This window comes from Dendrobates tinctorius, unplaced genomic scaffold, assembly GCF_039654945.1.
Source record: "Dendrobates tinctorius isolate UK_male_01 unplaced genomic scaffold, ASM3965494v1 ptg000139l, whole genome shotgun sequence".
NCBI classification, from domain to species: Eukaryota; Metazoa; Chordata; class Amphibia; order Anura; family Dendrobatidae; genus Dendrobates; species Dendrobates tinctorius.
Window position 1 is genome coordinate 12,019,663 of NW_027361807.1, and position 18,180 is coordinate 12,037,842.

An 18,180-nucleotide genomic window follows, 5' to 3' on the forward strand; every position below is an offset into this window, starting at 1 on the left:
AGTCTTGATAGCATATCAGACACATCTTTGATTTGGGCACCTGGAAGACAGCACATTTCTCGTGAGGTATTGTCCAGTCGGCATATAGCGGTTTCTGTTCCTCTCAGTAAGGAATTCCCGACGACCACCACTCTTCTTTTCTTCTTCATCACAAAGCTTCTTTTTCTCCCTTCAAGAGGCTTCTGCTTTCTTACTGGGGTGTTCTTTGGGGGCAAAGCACTTTTTTGATGGCCATTTTTATACTTGTCCTGCGTGAGAGCCTGGTAGCAGTTCTCCAGCGGTATGGGTATAGACTGCCTCCTCTTTCTTCGGCTTCTTTGGGTCACATGCTTCCATTTCTCTTGTTCTGCATGTACATTGAAAGGTGCTTCTCTTTGAACATTCTGATTAGTTATTTCTACTCTGTCATTAGCTACTGCAGAAACACTAAAAAGTTCTTCACTTGCAACATTCTGAAGAGACTTCTCTGCTCTGTCAAGAAAATTCTCATCTACTTTGATGAGCTTCAGTGTAGCTATGGTGGCACCCCAGGAGTTCGGTTGCCACAATGGCCTTGCCTCCCTCCAAGGGGGAGTGATGTCATGCATGGAAGCAAAGAAGGAATCCCCTTACCCGGTAGTTCCAGCATACAACACAGTTCCTGCTCCAGGCCAGCAGGGGGAGCTCTAAACCCAACTCCAGGGGAACTGATTCTCTGGTCAGGAGGAGGATGTTAGTGGAGAGAGTAAGAGCCTGATCAAGGGTAAGCGAGGACGTGTAAAGAGTAGCTGGGGATAGGAGCTCCATCTGAGCTCACCCCAGGCTTGAGCACCAGTGACCAGGTACCGAAGCCCGAGGCTGTGTGGGTAGTAAAGCCCAGACAGCAGAATCCGGAGGGCAGAAGACCACAGATCCTCTGTCCCCTACTGATACTCGATGACACAGCAGCACGTGTGAGCTGGAGACGCAAAACAGGAGCGACCCATGAAGCAGGATCCAGCTTCCTGTCATGCGAGTGGAGTTTTACCTAAGCATCAGACAGAAAGAGGGACATGAATAGAATTTACAGCAGCAAGTACCTCAGAGAATAGCGCTAGAAAGGGGTCGCAACCCACCTGACTAAGGAAATTCCCAAATTGCTCCCAGGCTGACCGGCTGCAGAACCATCTGTAACCTGAGCCCCGGACTGTACCTGCACTGCTCAGTAAAAGGCAAAGGAAACTGCACCCTGCTGTGTCTTCTGAATCATTCATGTGTCACCTGCCCTGCACCACACTCACCACCAACATCACCTTTATCATTTTACACCATAACTGCCCTGGGGAATAGCTCTGCCTGTGGAGAGCTGAACCATCTCTACTGCATCACCATCTGTCCCAGTGGACTGAAGCTGCAGCGTCAGCTAACATTTTAATTGCTGAAAACCACAGGTGGCGTCACAAACACTTTATTACAAACTTTATTATCCCTTTTTCACTATCCCTTTTATTGGACACCCAGGACCACCAACCGGGTCACTGCTGCTGTGACACTTCCCTTTTAAGAAGCGGCCTGGTACAGAGTATCCTCACTGCCATGGCGGGCGATGCACTATTCTTTCCTGAAGACTTTGTACCTTTTCCTCTAACAGAGTCACAAGCTTTCATTTCTGACACGTAAAGTTTGTCTTTTCCTCTGGCAAGTCTGTAAACATATATCACACATTGCAGCTCACCATACAATTTGTGTAATCTCCACCATGTTGAAAAAAATAAATTTCTGTGGAATCACCTGACGACATGTGGTTTGACGATTTCCTCCAAGCAGCTCAATCCAGCTATAACCAAAGATCCCCAGACTCGGGGCAACTTTTCACTCTTCCCAGAAGAGTACCCTCTTCTATCAGTATCCTGGTAGTGTACTACTACTGTCAGGCTGTGAATACCGCTCACCGCAGCCGATACTCACCTCTTCCTCCTCCTGGAGACAAGAGGAAAGTCAAGCTTACAGCATAGCTGCAGGCTTTAATAAAACAGCATCAATCTACTCAGACAGTTGTGACCTGGACAGTCCAGTGGGCATACCCAGATCACAGCTAGAGGCAGCCACAGTGTAGGAGATGGTGTCGGAGAGCCATTAGCAAATGCAAACGGCTAGCCCCAGTGGCTGAAGACTAATTTAAAGGGGATATTCGCGGCTTTGTAAAAAAAAAAAAAAAAAGACGTGCCTAAGCATTAACAGTTGCTACATACCTGCCTGTTGTGCCCGGCGCAGTTCTTTGTGGCACAGGGCAGTCACAGACTAATCCTGGCAGAAGATTTAGCTGTCTCTGCTGATGACATGTCAACAAAGCAGTGGCTTCTTTTCCACCCTGTCGATGGAGTGTTTCTGCTTACGTCCTTCTGATTGACTTTCAGATCTAACTGCCTAATTGGGGGAACCAGGTGTCAATCAGAATGACTTCGGTAGTCAAGTCTAGAATTGAGTGAAACGGGTCGAAAAAATTCAGAAGTCGCCAACTTTCGTCAAAGTCGGGTTTCTTGAAACGAAACCCGACCTTAGCGTGAGGTCGGCCACGTGGTCGGCGACTTTAGCGCCAAAGTCGCATTTCAAAAGATGCTTTAGGGCCCTTTTTCAGCCAATCAGGAAGAATGGACACTGTGGGCAACGTGATGACATAGGCAGCGTTCACCACCATCTTGGAGAAGGGCATGCAAGTGATTGGCTTGCTTTGTGTGGCGTCACAGGGGGTATAAAAGGGCAGGGACGCCGACCGCCATGTTACTCATGCTGATCTCAGAATAGGGAGAGCTGCTGCAGCTGCTGATTCTGTAAGGAGAGCATTAGGAAGGCAAAAAGAAAAAAAAACTGCTTCTGCTGCTAGCGCTTTTCACTGTAGTTACTGTTCAGTGAAAGGTGAAGATTTTTGCTTTTGTGCAGCAGCGCTGGTGGTGATTAGCCTGCCTTTTAAGGCTAGCTGCATTGCTGTGTGCACACTGGTGTTCAAACTGCTTTTTTAAAAGCAATCCAAATTGTATTGTTTTGGTTTTGTCCTGGTGAGGTAGTGAGCGTTCATTTTTTCACACACCGTACAGCGGTGTACGCTCCTCACACAGTACCGTGTAACGACTGTTATCACGGCCAAATTGAAGCTATCTACGTGTGTGACTCTGTAAGGAAAAGTCGAGGAGTTTGTCCATTCTTACAGACCTACACCTTATAGATTTGTCCGTTTTTCAAACAGTTTAGTATATTTGCTGTTTGATTACATTCAGAACTAGAGAGAGACAGCGTGTGCCAGTCCGTATTCAAAAACATGGAGCTTGACAATTTTACATACACTGTTGTGAGTTCATTTTCCCCTTCGTCACTGAGGTCTGGTGAACTCCCTATTCTGGTAAAGGAAGGTAATGAGCCTGATTATCAGGCACCTGAGCCTAATGAGGATGACTGGCTGAGTGGAGTCACGGACTGGATATAAGGCTGCCGATGCCCTTCTGCCCTGTGGGTGATTTCTCTGTGGACTTCTAGGACACCAGTCTGATTCCTGCTCCTCTAAAGCTAAGTTTTCTGCTTTGCCTGTTAGCATTTGTGTTTTGTTTTTGTTTTCTTTGCTTTTCTGGATTCTGCCATTCCCTGCTGGGGTGAGCTGAATCACCTTTTGCCTGTTGCTCTGTCTTCAGAATATTCCTGAGTACTGACATAGCTTTTTTGAAGCCTAGCGTCTTCAGGGCCTTTTTCACTGTCAGTTTGTTGGATCTTATTTTCATAGGGTTTTTCACGGATTGCAGACAGCAGCCTTCTTGTCCTTTCCTATCTAGTTAGCTTGGGCCCCATCTTTGCTCAGTCTATCTTTCTGTCTGTGTTAGTGTTTTCATCTTGCTTCACCGTCATTATATGTTGGGGGCTGCCTATTGCTTTGGGGTCTGCTCTGGGGCAGTTTAGATTTCCCCTTTCTTTCTTTAGGCCTATTTAATTCTCCGGCTGTGATCGAGGGGTCTAGGGCATCGTAGAAACCCCCCACGGCTACTGTTAGTTGTTGTGGATAGGATCAGGGGTCTGCAATCCGATAGCTGCCAACCTCTCTGGTTTTCTGGACTTAGCTAGCATTTCTGTTTTTGCCTCCTACGGTGACTCAATCATAACAATACACCGTACAGCGGTGTACGTGCACGCTCCTCTCTCAGTACCGTGTAATGGCTGTTATCACGGCCAAATTGAAGCTATCTACGTGTGTGACTCTGTAAGGAAAAGTCGAGGAGTTTGTCCGTTCTTACAGACCTACACCTTATAGTTTTGTCCGTTTTTCAAACAGTTTAGTATATTTGCTGTTTGATTACATTCAAAACTAGAGAGAGACAGTCCGTATACAAAAACACGGAGCTTGACAATTTTACATACACGCCCTCTGCCTAAACTACCAAGTGCAGTGAGATGGACGATGGGGACGAGGAGGAGTCCAGACTAGTACAGGGGATTCCATAGCGAGGAGACTTATTTAATTGTTTTCAATGTTGGGACAGCAATTTTTGGGGAGCACTATACTCTGGAGAATGATATATGGGGCCCACCATACACTGGAGCATTCCAAAGGTGGACATCAGACACTGGAGCAGCATTTACAGGGCACATTATACACTAGAGCATTAGAAATGCCCATTATATATGGAGCATTATTTGGGCCCATAAAACAGTGGAGCTTCATCCATGGGGACCAACATATACTGTAGCATTATGTGGAGCTCATCATATACTGTTTCAAACATTATATGGGACCAATGATTCTGTATGGAGAAATATATGGGCCTCATTACTCTGTATAGCGCACTATGCGGTGGCCATAATACTGTATGGAGTAATATACTGTCCGTTTTTGGAGCTATTAAAAATGGATATCAGTCATGAGATGTAAAAAGTGATGTATTTTTCATTGTACTATGCCGCTATTTCTCTGCGGTATCGGAGCATCATGAGTTGTGGTATGTGTTGTGGGGCGCTCTTTGGCCCAGGGCACATGAAAACCTGGAGCCAGCCCTACCCCCCCCAACAAATTTAGCCAAATAACCCCCATTTTTCAGTGCGTAACTAGTATTATGAAGTACATTAAGGTTGAAAAGCTTCAGTAATCAGAATTGATGTTTTTGGCATTCCAAATGGCACTGTAGGTGTGTTTCCTGTCCTCCACTCCCTGCCGACTTTGCTTCCCCATTGACTTGCATTGGGTTTCGTGTTTCAGTCGGCCTTCGACTTTTCACGATAATCGGCCGATTTCGTTCGACCCGACTTTTGCGAAAGTCGGGTTTCACGAAACCCGACTCGACCCGAAAAAAAGGCAAAGTCGCTCATCTCTAGTCAAGACCTGTTAACAGAGCAGGATGGAAAAGAAGCCACTGCTCTGTCAATATGACATCAGCAGAGGCCGCTGAATCACCAGCAGGAGCAGTCAGTGACCGCTCGGTGCCTGCGAAGAACAGCGTCAGGCAAAGCAGGCAGGTAGGTAGCAACTACCTCCTGCCTGTTAGAGCATAGACACTTTTTTTTACAAAGTCTCAGATATCTCCTTTAACCCTTTAACCCCCAAGGGTGCTTTGTACGTTAATGACCGGGCCAATTTTTTCAATTCTGACCATTGTCTCTTTATGAGGTAATAACTCTCGAACGCTTCCAGATATCCTGGTGATTCTGACATTTTTTTTCTCGTGATATATTGTACTTCATGTTAGTGGTAAAATTTCTTTGATATAACTTGCGTTTATTTGTGAAAAAAATGGAAATTTGGCAAGAATGTTGAAAATTTCACAATTTCCAACTTTGAATTTCATGCCCTTAAATCACAGAAATATGACACACAAAATACTTAATAAGTAACATTTCACACATGTTTACTTTACATCAGCACAATTTTGGAACCAAAATTTTTTTTTTATAAGGGTTAAAAGTTGACCAGCAATTTCTCATTTTTACAGCACCATTTTTTTAGGGACCACATCATATTTGAAGTCACTTTGAGGGGTCTATATGATAGAAAATACCAAAAAGTGACACCATTCTAAAACCTGCTGCACCCCTCAAGGTGCTCAAAACCACATTCAAGAAGATTATTAACCCTACATGTGCTTCACAGGAATTGTTTGAATGTTTAAAAAAATGAACATTTTACTTTTTTCACAATAAAATTACTTCAGGTCAAATTTTTTTTATTTCACCAAGGGTACAGGAGAAATTGGACCGCAAAAGTTATTGTGCGATTTGTCCTGATTATGCTGACACCTGATATGTGAGGGGTAACCACTGTTTCGGCGCATGGCAGAGCTCGGAAGGGAAGGAGCGCAGTTTGATTTTTTCAATGCAAAATTGGCTGGAATTGAGATCGGATGTCATGTCGCATTTGGAGAGCCCCTGATATGCCTAAACAGTGGAAACCTCCCACAAGTGACCCCATTTTGGAAACTAGACCCACCAAGGAACTTATCTAGATGTGTGGTGAGAACTTTGAACCCCCAAGGGCTACACAGAAGTTTATAACGTACAGCTGTACAATTAAAAAATCATATTTTTTCCAAAAAAATGATCCTTTCACCCTCAATTTTTATTTTCCCAAGGGAAACAGGACCACAAAATGTATTGTGCAGTTTGTCCTGAGTATGCTGATACCCCATATGTGGGGGTAAACCACTGTTTGGGCGCATGGCAGAGCTCGGAAGGGAATGAGCGCTGTTTGACTTTTTCAGCGCAGAATTGGCTGGACGCCATGTCACGTTTGGAGAGCCCCTTATGTGCCTAAACAGTGGAAAACCCCCCACAAGTGACCCCATTTTGAAAACTAGACCCCCAAGTAATTTAAATAGATGTTTGGTGAGCACATTGAACCCCCATGTGCTTCACAGAAGTTTATAACGCCCGGGCATGAAAATAAAAAAATCATATTTTTTCCACAAACATGATTTTTTAGTCCCCAATTTTTTTATTTTTACAATGGTAACAGGAGAAATTGGACCCCAAAAGTTGTTGTCCAATTTATCCTGAGTACGCTGATACCCCATATGTGGGATAAAACTACTGTATGTGCACACGTTTGGGCTCAGAAGGGAAGTAGTGACGTTTTGGAATGCAGATTTGTGTCATGGTTTACTGGGTTCTTGGATTAGGTGGTTGCAGGGTTAACTCAGATGGCCTCTTTCTGGGTCCTGGGAGGCTTTTTATAGCCTCACTGTGAGACCATTATTTTTCGTTTATACTCTGACCCTTGGCTGAGTGTGTCTGACCCTGCTGTGCTTTGTGCCTGTGCTATTGTCTGCTTGTTTGGTTTTGATCTGGTTCCGTACCCGTTGTAATTCTTGCCTGCTGTGTTTGTACCGTTTATTGCCCGTCTTGGTTAACTGATCTCTTGCTACATTCTGACTATCCTTCTGACTGCCCCTGTGTACTGCGCCACCCTCTCTGTGTTTGGACCTTGGTTTGTGTGACTACGTTATCTCTGCTTCCCCTTTAACATCCCAGGGACCTCAACTCCTTCCTGCAGGTGCCCCCCCGGAGCCGCAGAAACCCTGCGCTGTCTCCCCTTACAGCGGCGCTAGGCTCCGCCCACCTCTTCTCACTCTCTGTCACGTGACCACAGGTCCGGTCTGTCTTCTCCTGCGAGCAGCTAGCTGCCTCAGCACCACTAGTACCGCTTGTGTTCGCTGCTCCCCAGTGCTATGGTCTTACCCTCGGTACCAGACGTCCAGGTCAGCCTCCTGCGCTGCCGCCAGTGAGTTCTTGATACTTTGATGGAATGGTCTGCGGGTGTCATGTCATGTTTGGAGAGCCCATTATTTTTTTGCTGATGATGCTGTATGGCGGCTCGTTTTTTGCGGGACAAGATGACGTTTTCAGCGGTACCATGTTTATTTATATCCGTCTTTTTGATCGAGTGTTATTGCACTTTTTGTTCGGCGGTATGTTGATAAAGCATTGTTTTTTGCCTTTTTTTAAGGGGTTCACTTTATAGGGCGGGACTTTGCGGACGCGGCGATACTAAATATGTGTATTTTTATTGTTTTTTTATTTACAAAAAAAAATTTATTAGGGAATTTTTTTTTGTTTTTAATTTATTTAGGATTTTTAAAAAAATTATTTTACACATGATTTTTTTATTTTATTTTATTATATTGTCCCGGGGGGGGAACATAACTGTATAGTGTCAGATAGCTGATCTGATACTTTGCAGTGCACTGTGTCAGATCAGTGATCTGACAAGCGCTGCAGGCGGCTTCTCAGTGTCTGCTCTAAGCAGGCACTGAGAAGCCACCTCCCTGCAGGACCCGGAAGGCCCCGGCAGGACCACTGGGACCTAATAAATTGATTGAATAAGCAGGTATCATGTTTTGGCTTTTTTTTGCATGTAAAGCTCCACTTTATTTTTCAGTGCTGGAGTGGTGCTACTAACGTAAGGTTCCTGACCATAGTTTAAAGCCATGTTCATGTTCAGTATTTTACATCAGTATGTGTAAGCCAAAACCAGGAGTGGAACAATTGGAGGAAAAGTATAATAGAAACCCGTCACCACTTCTGTATTTATCACCCACTCCTGGTTTTGGCTCACAAATATTGAGGTAAAAAACTCACCAAATACTTAATGTGTACACATGGCCTTATACTTACCCGCTGTCTTCACCCACCTTTTATCGGAGCCGCTCCGGTCCCGTGGCACCATGTTATGAACAGCAACTTCTGACTGGCCGGAAGTCAGAGGTAACAGTCATAAGAGCTAAATGCAAGTCCATGAGAGTCAGAATGAGGCCAAAACGAGTTTCTCATAAACATGCATTGAAGAGTGACCTCTGGATCACCCGACAAATAATAGATTGATCCAACAAGTCACAAACTACTGGAGGCTGATGGACACGGCACTGATAGAAAGTGAAGACATTGGTGAGTAAGTACAGTGGCATGTAAAAGTTTGGACACCCCTGGTCATTATTAAGCAAGTTGAAGATTAAATGGATTCTAAAAGGCCTAAAGTTAAAGACGACACATTTACTTTGAATTTTAGGGAAAAAAATATTGTCATATTTTACATTTTAAAAATTGCAAAAGGAAAATGTACAGATGCAAAAGCTAAGGTAGCCTTGGGGATTTGTGTGCTCAGATAACTTTGACCAAGGTTTCAGACCTTAATAGCCTGTTAGTGTTATGGCTTGTTCACTACCATTGTTAGGAAAGGCCAGGCGAAGCAAATTTCCCAGCTTTATAAAAATCCAGCATCCTCTAACCTTGTGCCTAAAAACAGCAGCTATGGTTTTTTCCAAGCAGCTGCATAGCACTCTGAAAATGAAAATGTTGGATGCCCACAAAGTAGGAAAAGGCTATAAGAAGATCACAAAGCATTTTCAAGTTGCCTTTTCCTCAGTTTGAAATGTAATTAAGAAATGGCAATTAACAGGAATAGAGGAAGTCAAGATAAGGTCTCAAACCAAGCAAAAATTCAGCGAGACTTGCTCGTTGGATTGCTAGAGAGCGAAATCAGAACCCCTACTTGAGTGCAAAAGACTTCCAGAAAGATTTAGCAGACTCTGGAGCTTTGGTACACAGTTCTATTGTTCAGAGACACCTGCACAAATATGGCCTTCATGGAAGAGTCATTAGAAAAAAACCTCTCCTGCGTCCTCACCATAACATTCAACGTCTGAAGTATGCAAAAGAACATCTAAACAAGCCTAACGCATTTCATTTTAGAAACAAGTCTTGTGGACCGATAAGGTTAAAATAGAACTCTTTAGCCACAATGATCAAAGGTATGTGTGGAGAAAAAAGGCACAGAATTTCAGGAAAAGAGCATATCCCCAACTATTAAGCATAGGGGTCGATCAATCATAGCTGCAGTATTGTAGAGGCTTCTCTCCAACTGTCCCATTACTATCATCCAACCATTTCACATCACCACCCCACTGAACTTGAGCCAATAAACACAAATACCGCCTTTATTTGGATTAATTGGCCAAATCGGCCTTTTATTAAACAAACATTACAACAAAAAAATAACTTGTCAGTAAGGAGGTTTTTGGAGCTCCAAAACCTGGTGGAAGCCAATAATGAACCATCCAGCATTACCCGCAGCCGCAACCACAGACTTTGGGGCACTTTTGTTGCTTTTTCCATGACACCCAGGGACCCCAATCTGGAGAATCACAAAATGCGCCAGGTAATTAACCAAATTCCAAACATAAACGGGAGGTTACCGTCCACCTGATGTACAACCCCCCTACCATAATTGTGCCACCAACTCCAAAAAACCCTAACCACCACTCGCCAAAATGACCCAACGACACCCTCATCTACCATTTTCAATTATTCAATCTTACTTAAACCCGCAAATTAAAGAGTGAGGCCTTTACTCTTGCTGCCTCGTACTGATTGACAGCTCTCACAGCCTCTCAGATAGTATATAGGCTTGCTCTATTGTCAACACCCCCCCTTTTACCAATCTCCTTAAACTTTTCACCCCACACAGCCTGAACGTCTTCTACTCTTACTTACTAATTTAACCCATGCTTGCCCTACAAAGCTGGGTCATGGATCACTGCACCCATGGCTCTGCTGTGGGCTTTGTTATCCTTGCTTAGGGGTTGTGTTGCAGCCAATGGATTCAATGAAATTTCAACAAATTCTTGATACAAACATACAGTTGTGGCCAAAAGTATTGATACCCCTGCAATTTTGTTAGATAATACTCAGTTTCTTCCTGAAAATGATTGCAATCACAAATTCTTTGGTATTATTATCTTCATTTAATTTCTCTTAAATGAAAAAACACAAAAGAGAATGAAGCAAAAAGCAAAACATTGATCATTTCACACAAAACTCCAAAAATGGGCCAGACAAAAGTATTTGCACCCTCAGCCTAATACTTGGTTGCACAACCTTTAGCCAAAATAACTGCGACCAACCGCTTCCGGTAACCATCAATGAGTTTCTTACAATGCTCTGCTGGAATTTTAGACCATTCTTCTTTGGCAAACTGCTCCAGGTCCCTGATATTTGAAGGATGCCTTCTCCAAACTGCCATTTTTAGATCTCTCCACAGGTGTTCTATGGGATTCAGGTCTGGACTCATTGCTGACCACCTTAGAAGTCTCCAGTGCTTTCTCTCAAACCATTTTCTAGTGATTTTTGAAGTGTGTTTTGGGTCATTGTCCAGCTGCAAGACCCATGACCTCTGAGGGAGACCCAGCTTTCTCACACTGGGCCCTACATTATGCTGCAAAATTTGTTGGTAGTCTTCAGACTTCATAATGCCATGCACACGGTCAAGCAGTCCAGTGCCAGAGGCAGCAAAGCAACCCCAAAACATCAGGGAACCTCCGCCATGTTTGACTGTAGGGACCGTGTTTTTTTCTTTGAATGCCTCTTTTTTTCTCCTGTAAACTCTATGTTGATGCCTTTGCCCAAAAAGCTCTACTTTTGTCTCATCTGACCAGAGAACATTCTTCCAAAATGTTTTAGGCTTTTTCAGGTAAGTTTTGGCAAACTCCAGCCTTGCTTTTTTATGTCTCGGGGTAAGAAGTGGGGTCTTCCTGGGTCTCCTACCATACAGTCCCTTTTCATTCAGATGCCGACGGATAGTACGGGTTGACACTGTTGTACCCTTGGACTGCAGGGCAGCTTGAACTTGTTTGGATGTTAGTCGAGGTTCTTTATCCAACATCCGCACAATCTTGCGTTGAAATCTCTTGTCAATTTTTCTTTTACATCCACATCAAGGGAGGTTAGCCACAGTGCCATGGGCTTTAAACTTCTTGATGAAACTGCGCACGGTAGACACAGGAACATTCAGATCTTTGGAGATGGACTTGTAGCCTTGAGATTGCTCATGCTTCCTCACAATTTGGTTTCTCAAGTCCTCAGACAGTTCTTTGGTCTTCTTTCTTTTTTCCATGCTCAATGTGGTACACACAAGGACACAGGACAGAGGTTGAGTCAACTTTACTCCATGTCAACTGGCTGCAAGTGTGATTTAGTTACCTGGTGCTGTTAATTACACAAATTAGGAGAGGCCACCAAAAACCACTTGCTCCACACCCATGAACCGACTATCCTCAGATATATCCAGCAATAAAGGAGCATCTCACCCACTACTGTTCCCAACACATATAGTCTAGATTGTTAAGTGATACCATATAACTGCCCTAGAAAAAAGGTATGAGACATAATGAACGCATGTGGAAAACCACTATGACATACCATAAACTGATGGTGCTTCCTACAGTCTAGGTACAGTCTAGACTGTATGTGTTGGGAACAGTAGTGGGTGAGATGCTCCTTTAGAGACAGACAACAGCACCACTCCATTCTCCACACAGCCCCCCAGTGACATTACCTCCCTCCACCAAGCAAACCACCAGCATGCAGCACAATGAGAGTGACATCACTCCCTTTTCGACACAGCCGCCGAGCATGCAACCTTTATCAGCATCCCATCATGCACCGACAAACCCTTCCTTCCACAGTCCCCAAGAATTCATCATCATCCTCCCCTTCCCATGCAGCCTCCCGACACATTGCCCAATACAAGAAACATCACCCTCTTTCCCACACAGACCCCAGCATACACCATCATCTTCCCTGTACAGCCCCCAGGACACAGCCCCATATAGGGAACATTACCACATTCTCCGCACAGCCCCCCCCGCACGCAGCATCCCTCATTACCCCATTCTCCACACAGCCCCCCAGGATACAGCACCACTCCATTCTCCACACAGCCCCCCAGCATTATCCCCTTGTCCGCAGTGCCCCCTCAGCATGCAGCTCTCACACAGAGCTAACACCCGCACTTGATTGCGGTGGCGCTCAGCTTGAGCCAGCGTGATCACAGCACCGTATATATGGCCGTTTGCGGGAACGTAGCTTCCCATGGCGCCGTATATATTGCATGTTGAGAAGGGGTTAAGCTGAGGTTGCCAACCAAAGTCCAATTTGCCCTTTTGTCTCTGTTTTTTTGTGTTGTTTCAATACACACAAAGGAAATAAACGTGTGTAACAAAACATGTCATTGCAATAATTTTCTAGGAGAAATACTTCATGTTTTAGAAAAATGTCAAGGGTGCCAAAACTTTTGGGCATGATTGTGTATTAATAAAGAAAGGTGGCAATCTGGAGGGAATGGTGAAGGAGGTGCAGGGTGGTAATTTTAACATATGGAAAAGTTAAAAAAAATGCCTATATTTACAAACATTATCAAACAATACCCATTAATAAAAAATGGGATTAACCATTTAATGAAATACATTGTTATCTAGAAACAAGCACACCTCACTCTAAAATGGTTAACAAACTGTATCCTGTGAAAAAGAAAAATGAGAAGGTCAACTGGGTCACAAGTCATGTCTACTTACCGAAATGTCCGCTTTAGTTTATGTATAGCTTTTAAATAGGCTGTTAATTGCTGAGCAGGGAGACAGACAACAGCGGAAGGAAAAGAACATCTGATACTGGGCTAGAAACAATGCACGTGTGACCTGTGGAGCCAGGGATTGAGTTACCAGTCACTGTTTTCCCTTTATCGCAGTAACCTCAATTATGGTGGCATGAAATCTCACAAAGATCAAACATCTAAACGCATAAAGCAACCATACAACTTTCATATATCGTGGTAGAATACTGTATATAGCAACTGCATGATATTGGCTGCAAAGGACAGAGTGTTTTATCAGCAGGATATTATCACTGGAGGACTAGTAAATCTACTGTTATGCTGTCAGTCATATTCATGGACTCTGTATAACCCCGCCACTGACTGGCTGCTTTCTGCCTATGCAGAGTGTACACAGAAAGCTGCCAATCAGTGGTGTGGGTTGGGTTATAAAGAGCTCAGCATTCAGAGAACTGCTAGTAGAACTGCAGTAGCTAAAAAAGTGATTTTATTAAAACTACAGGAAGAAGCCTAGTAAGTCACACAAAACTAGAATCAGGGTCTCTGTCCCTACATTATACTGCTCTCATATGAACTAGCAAAAACCTGGTGACATAATCCCCTTTTCACTATTATGCTAAGCATAAATCCTTGGCAAATATCCATCAAGTCTGCAAATAATGGACATGTTCCAGAAGTGATAGTACACAGCAAGCACTTAAGAGGAATTTGTCAGTGAGATCACCCCTCCCCACATCCTTATATATGGGCATACAGGTCTCCTAAATGTAAATCTAGGAACAACGTTATATCTTCTATCTATTGCTGCATTGAAGAATAATTAGCATTTTATTTCAAATGGAAGTGAGGCATTACGTTCTCTGGACCTGTAAGAGTATTTAAAGGGGTTGACCACTTTTTCTTGTTAGAGCAGCTTTCTTCACAAACATACTAGCGCTTCTGTCCATAAAATGGCCGCTGATGGAGGCTCATATGACCAGATCAGCCCATGAGCCCCCTCCAGCTTTCTATGTGAGGTGTATTACATTTGGAGGAGACTTATGGACAGGCTGCATACTCCTATATGAGCGATTATTTTATGGACAGAAGTGCGGAGTAGCTGGAGAAGAACGGTGTACTAACAAGAAGATGGCCAACTCCTTTAAGGAGCTCCTGATGTCATACAGAAAGTGAGCTATCAATCAAATTAATGAGACTGGTCCTGATGAGGGTGTGAAACAACTACAGTGAATCCTTAAGTGCTCTATCAGGTCAAGAGCACTTAACAACTCATTTGCATATGAATTCAAATGCTAATTAATTTTTGTATTGTAGTACCCAGGTGGATACAGTGACTTGTGAAATTATTCACCCCCTTTGGCTTTTTACCTGTGGAAAGCTCATAGAGGCTTATCCAAAGCGACTTGCAGCTGTAATTGCTGCAAAAAGTACTTACTTGGGGGGGGGTGAAAAGTTATGCACACTGACGTTTACAGTTATTTTGTCCTATTTGTTTTTTGTTTCACAATAAAAAGAAAACCAAATGTTCATAGTTGTAGGCATGGTCTTTACATGAACCGATACAAATTCTCAAAAAAACCTGTGCAATTCCAGGTTGTGAGGTAGCAAGACACGAAACTGCCAAGGCAAGGTTGGTGTAGGGGTGGGGGTTGAATACTTCCACAAGCCACTGTATATATTATCTGCTTCTGGGAACACCTAAATGTGAGGAACCCCTTCACCTCATCATCTCTAGAGGCCCCGCTTTCATGCCACATTGCCGCTCTAGGTTGAAATAGAATGCCTTACCCTGATCGGCCTCTGAGTCCTGATTTAGGGTTTCTTGACTGCTGCTGTGAGAGACTGCAGGAATAATGGACAGAGATGTTGGACAGGATAGAGATGCCGATACATCCATCTGTGCAAGGAAGGAGCAAGACACTGGAGCTGCTGGGACTTCACAGTTCTGCTGGGATTGTTCATATGGATGGTATGCATCATTGTGAACACATGGAGGTTTCCAATGTGATATTCCTATCGCAACCGGTCCATTAACTTCAAAACCTAGAATATAGGAAATCTTATGAAAAAAACTACATGTCATTGATATATTCATTTATGTCACATATTTCACGTTCTACTGTATGAACTCTTGGGAAACAATTTCATAGAAATATTTAGTAGGACATTTTTATGTTACCATTTTCTTTTATCTCTACACTACAGGGCAATTTTTTCAAGTTTATAAAGTTCACAAATCTGCAAACAAGCTATTCACTATGTAAACTTTTTTATTTTAGTTATTGATCAGTGTTTGTAAATTAATGAATCTTTGTAATATACTAAACTACCTTATTAACATGCATCTTTTTCTCCCAAACACCATGCTAAAGGGAGTGTTTCAGCTGCCTTGTTCATGCTCTTTAAAGTAGCTGTTTTGAACCATAGGTCTAGCAAATATCTGTGTGATCTTTTCTGATTCTTTCCTCCATGCCAAGACTGGGAGAGAGTTTGTAAATAGTGTCTGACCATGGAGGAAAAGAGAAAAGTAGCTCACATTGGTGTACCGATATTTGCTAGACCTGCAGTTCAAAACAGCTACTCTAAATTGGATGTACAAGGCAGCTGAAACAGCACTCTAAGCATGACGTTTGGGAGCAAACAATGCAGGATAAGATACTGGAGCATATTTCAAATATTCAGAACTTTACAAATACAATTTAATAATTAAATAGTAAAAAAAAGTTTAATTGCTCTTTACGTGAGCATTTCTAGTGGCGGATAAGAACATGCGCTCATAGGAATGCTTATTATTTAGTTATCGGCCGGTCTAAACAAGCTACCAATCACCCAAGGACAAGTAAGATACCTGAACGTCAGGTGAAATAGCATTAAAGGGGTTGCCCACTACTAGGACAACCCCTTCTTAATCAAAATTTTGGCCTCCTTAAAAAAGTTTACATTCACCTCCCGTGCTGGCGCCATTCCCGCGGTGTCGGCAGTCGCTCTCCCCGAGGCTCTTGTGCAGTGTTGTGCCCAATCAGTGTCACTGTCTCCACCTTCGAACAAATCGATCATGAAGTGAAAGTCTGGGCTGCAGCTGACACCAGACTTCCTCTTCATGTTCGATTTGTCCGAAGGCTGGGACAGTGACACTAGTGCTGATGGATGCCGGCGTCCCGTGTCACAACACCGCATGAGAGCCCTGGGGAGAGCGATTGCTGAGAATGGCGTCGGCATGGGAGGCGAGTATAGGTTTTATTTATCGGGGCCAAGTGAGGGGTATGAGAAGACGTTGTCCAAGTAGTGGACAACTTCTTTAAACTTGATATTCTACATCCACAGAAAAATTTTATGTCGGACTGTAGATATGGAAATCCTATGAAAAGACCACCAAACTGTTAGGAGTCGGATTCCTGCGTTTACTCAGCAGGGATCCAGATCCTCACATCCTCACATTCTGCACTCTCCTCCTATTTTTCCACTACAAAGGAGATTGCAGAGGAGATTGCCTTGCAGCAAATCTCTCCTGAGGCTAAGTCCTTCTGTCCTCTTACTGGGCATGCTCATGGGACGATCTCCCATTGGAGATCGGGAGTCAAGTGCTCAGGTCCGGCTCCAGTTCTCATTGGTCCATCTAAGAGATCTGGAAGCGTGCAGAAGGTCCCGGCTGCTATAAAAGGTGTGCATGGCTGTTCCGCCATGCGCTAGTATAGTCATACTTGCTGCTGTGTGTATGAGGACAGATGCATGATTCTGGTGACTGACTCATTTGAAACCCCTTCCCTTTGATATTACGCATGTGAATAGGGGCTGAGTTAGTTTCAGCGCCAGCGCTCCTCTGCTTCAACTTGCACAGCTGCTAGCGTCTGACATTGCGCTTGCGACTTGCCTGTGTCGTTTGGCAGTAGCAGCCTCCTTTGTGTTCGCAGTTGCAGCGCCGCGCACACGGTAGGTCTAGACGGACGTAGTGCCGTGGTCTTGGCCTACTCGTGTGACCGTATACCATGTGTGCGTTTTTTACTGAGTACTGTGACTACAACAGGCTCAGTTATTTGTGTTTGTACTTTTGGCATCTCCATGAGTTTAACTGAGATTGCTCTGCGCACCTGGGTGGAGCTTAACCCTGTGTGCAATTCTGCCATATTGCTCCTGCCACCACTTAGCAGCGGTTATTTCACCTACTGCACGGTGGACCCCAAGCGGCGAACGCACTTTATTTATATTTTTATTTAGTGCATTCCGCTGTTCCTAACACAAACAACTTACACGTACACAATCAACGGTTGTTTAATGGCTTCCATTGGTCAGTGTAAATGCACCGTGAGGATGCTGTGTTTAAATAACTCAGGAGCTCCTGTCTAAGCAATAAAAAGACATTTTATCTCTACAGTTGTGTTTTTTTGAGCTGTCAAGTGTATTCCACACTGTACATGTATAACAGACAAAAAAACTACTGTTACATTAAACCTGAAGATTTCATTTTTATGAAATTTTGATCCAATCTGAAATTGTAAAGGACATGATGTAGTCAATGCCAAACCTTCTCCTCACCACAATGTTGTTGTTTTTTATGGGACGCTTAGCTGTATTAGGTTTATTGTGCTCGACATGCTTTGCCCAAAAATAGTAGGGTGTGCACACATAGCAATGTTACCAGGAGCTGGAAAATAAAGCCATCTGCTATAAGTATACACCATTATAAATGGCAAATGAAAAATGGGGGCTAGTTACAAATATTGCATACGATCTTGAGAGATTCCAATAACGCATGCAAACAGTTACTTTATGCAGAAGGGAAGCACTATCCATTTGTTCTAGCGATCTTT

The 18,180-nt window shown here is 43.6% G+C and overlaps 1 protein-coding gene across 2 annotated transcripts in view; it reads right to left on the reverse strand.

Moving 5' to 3' along the window:
• Positions 1-18,180, reverse strand: part of ANO4 (anoctamin 4) — a 384,866-nt gene that overhangs the window by 311,925 nt on the left and 54,761 nt on the right. For both annotated transcript variants that reach the window (XM_073545027.1, XM_073545026.1), the window contains one exon: positions 15,161-15,415. In XM_073545027.1, coding sequence (XP_073401128.1) covers positions 15,161-15,415 — 255 coding nt within the window. The remainder of the gene's footprint in view (positions 1-15,160; positions 15,416-18,180) is intronic.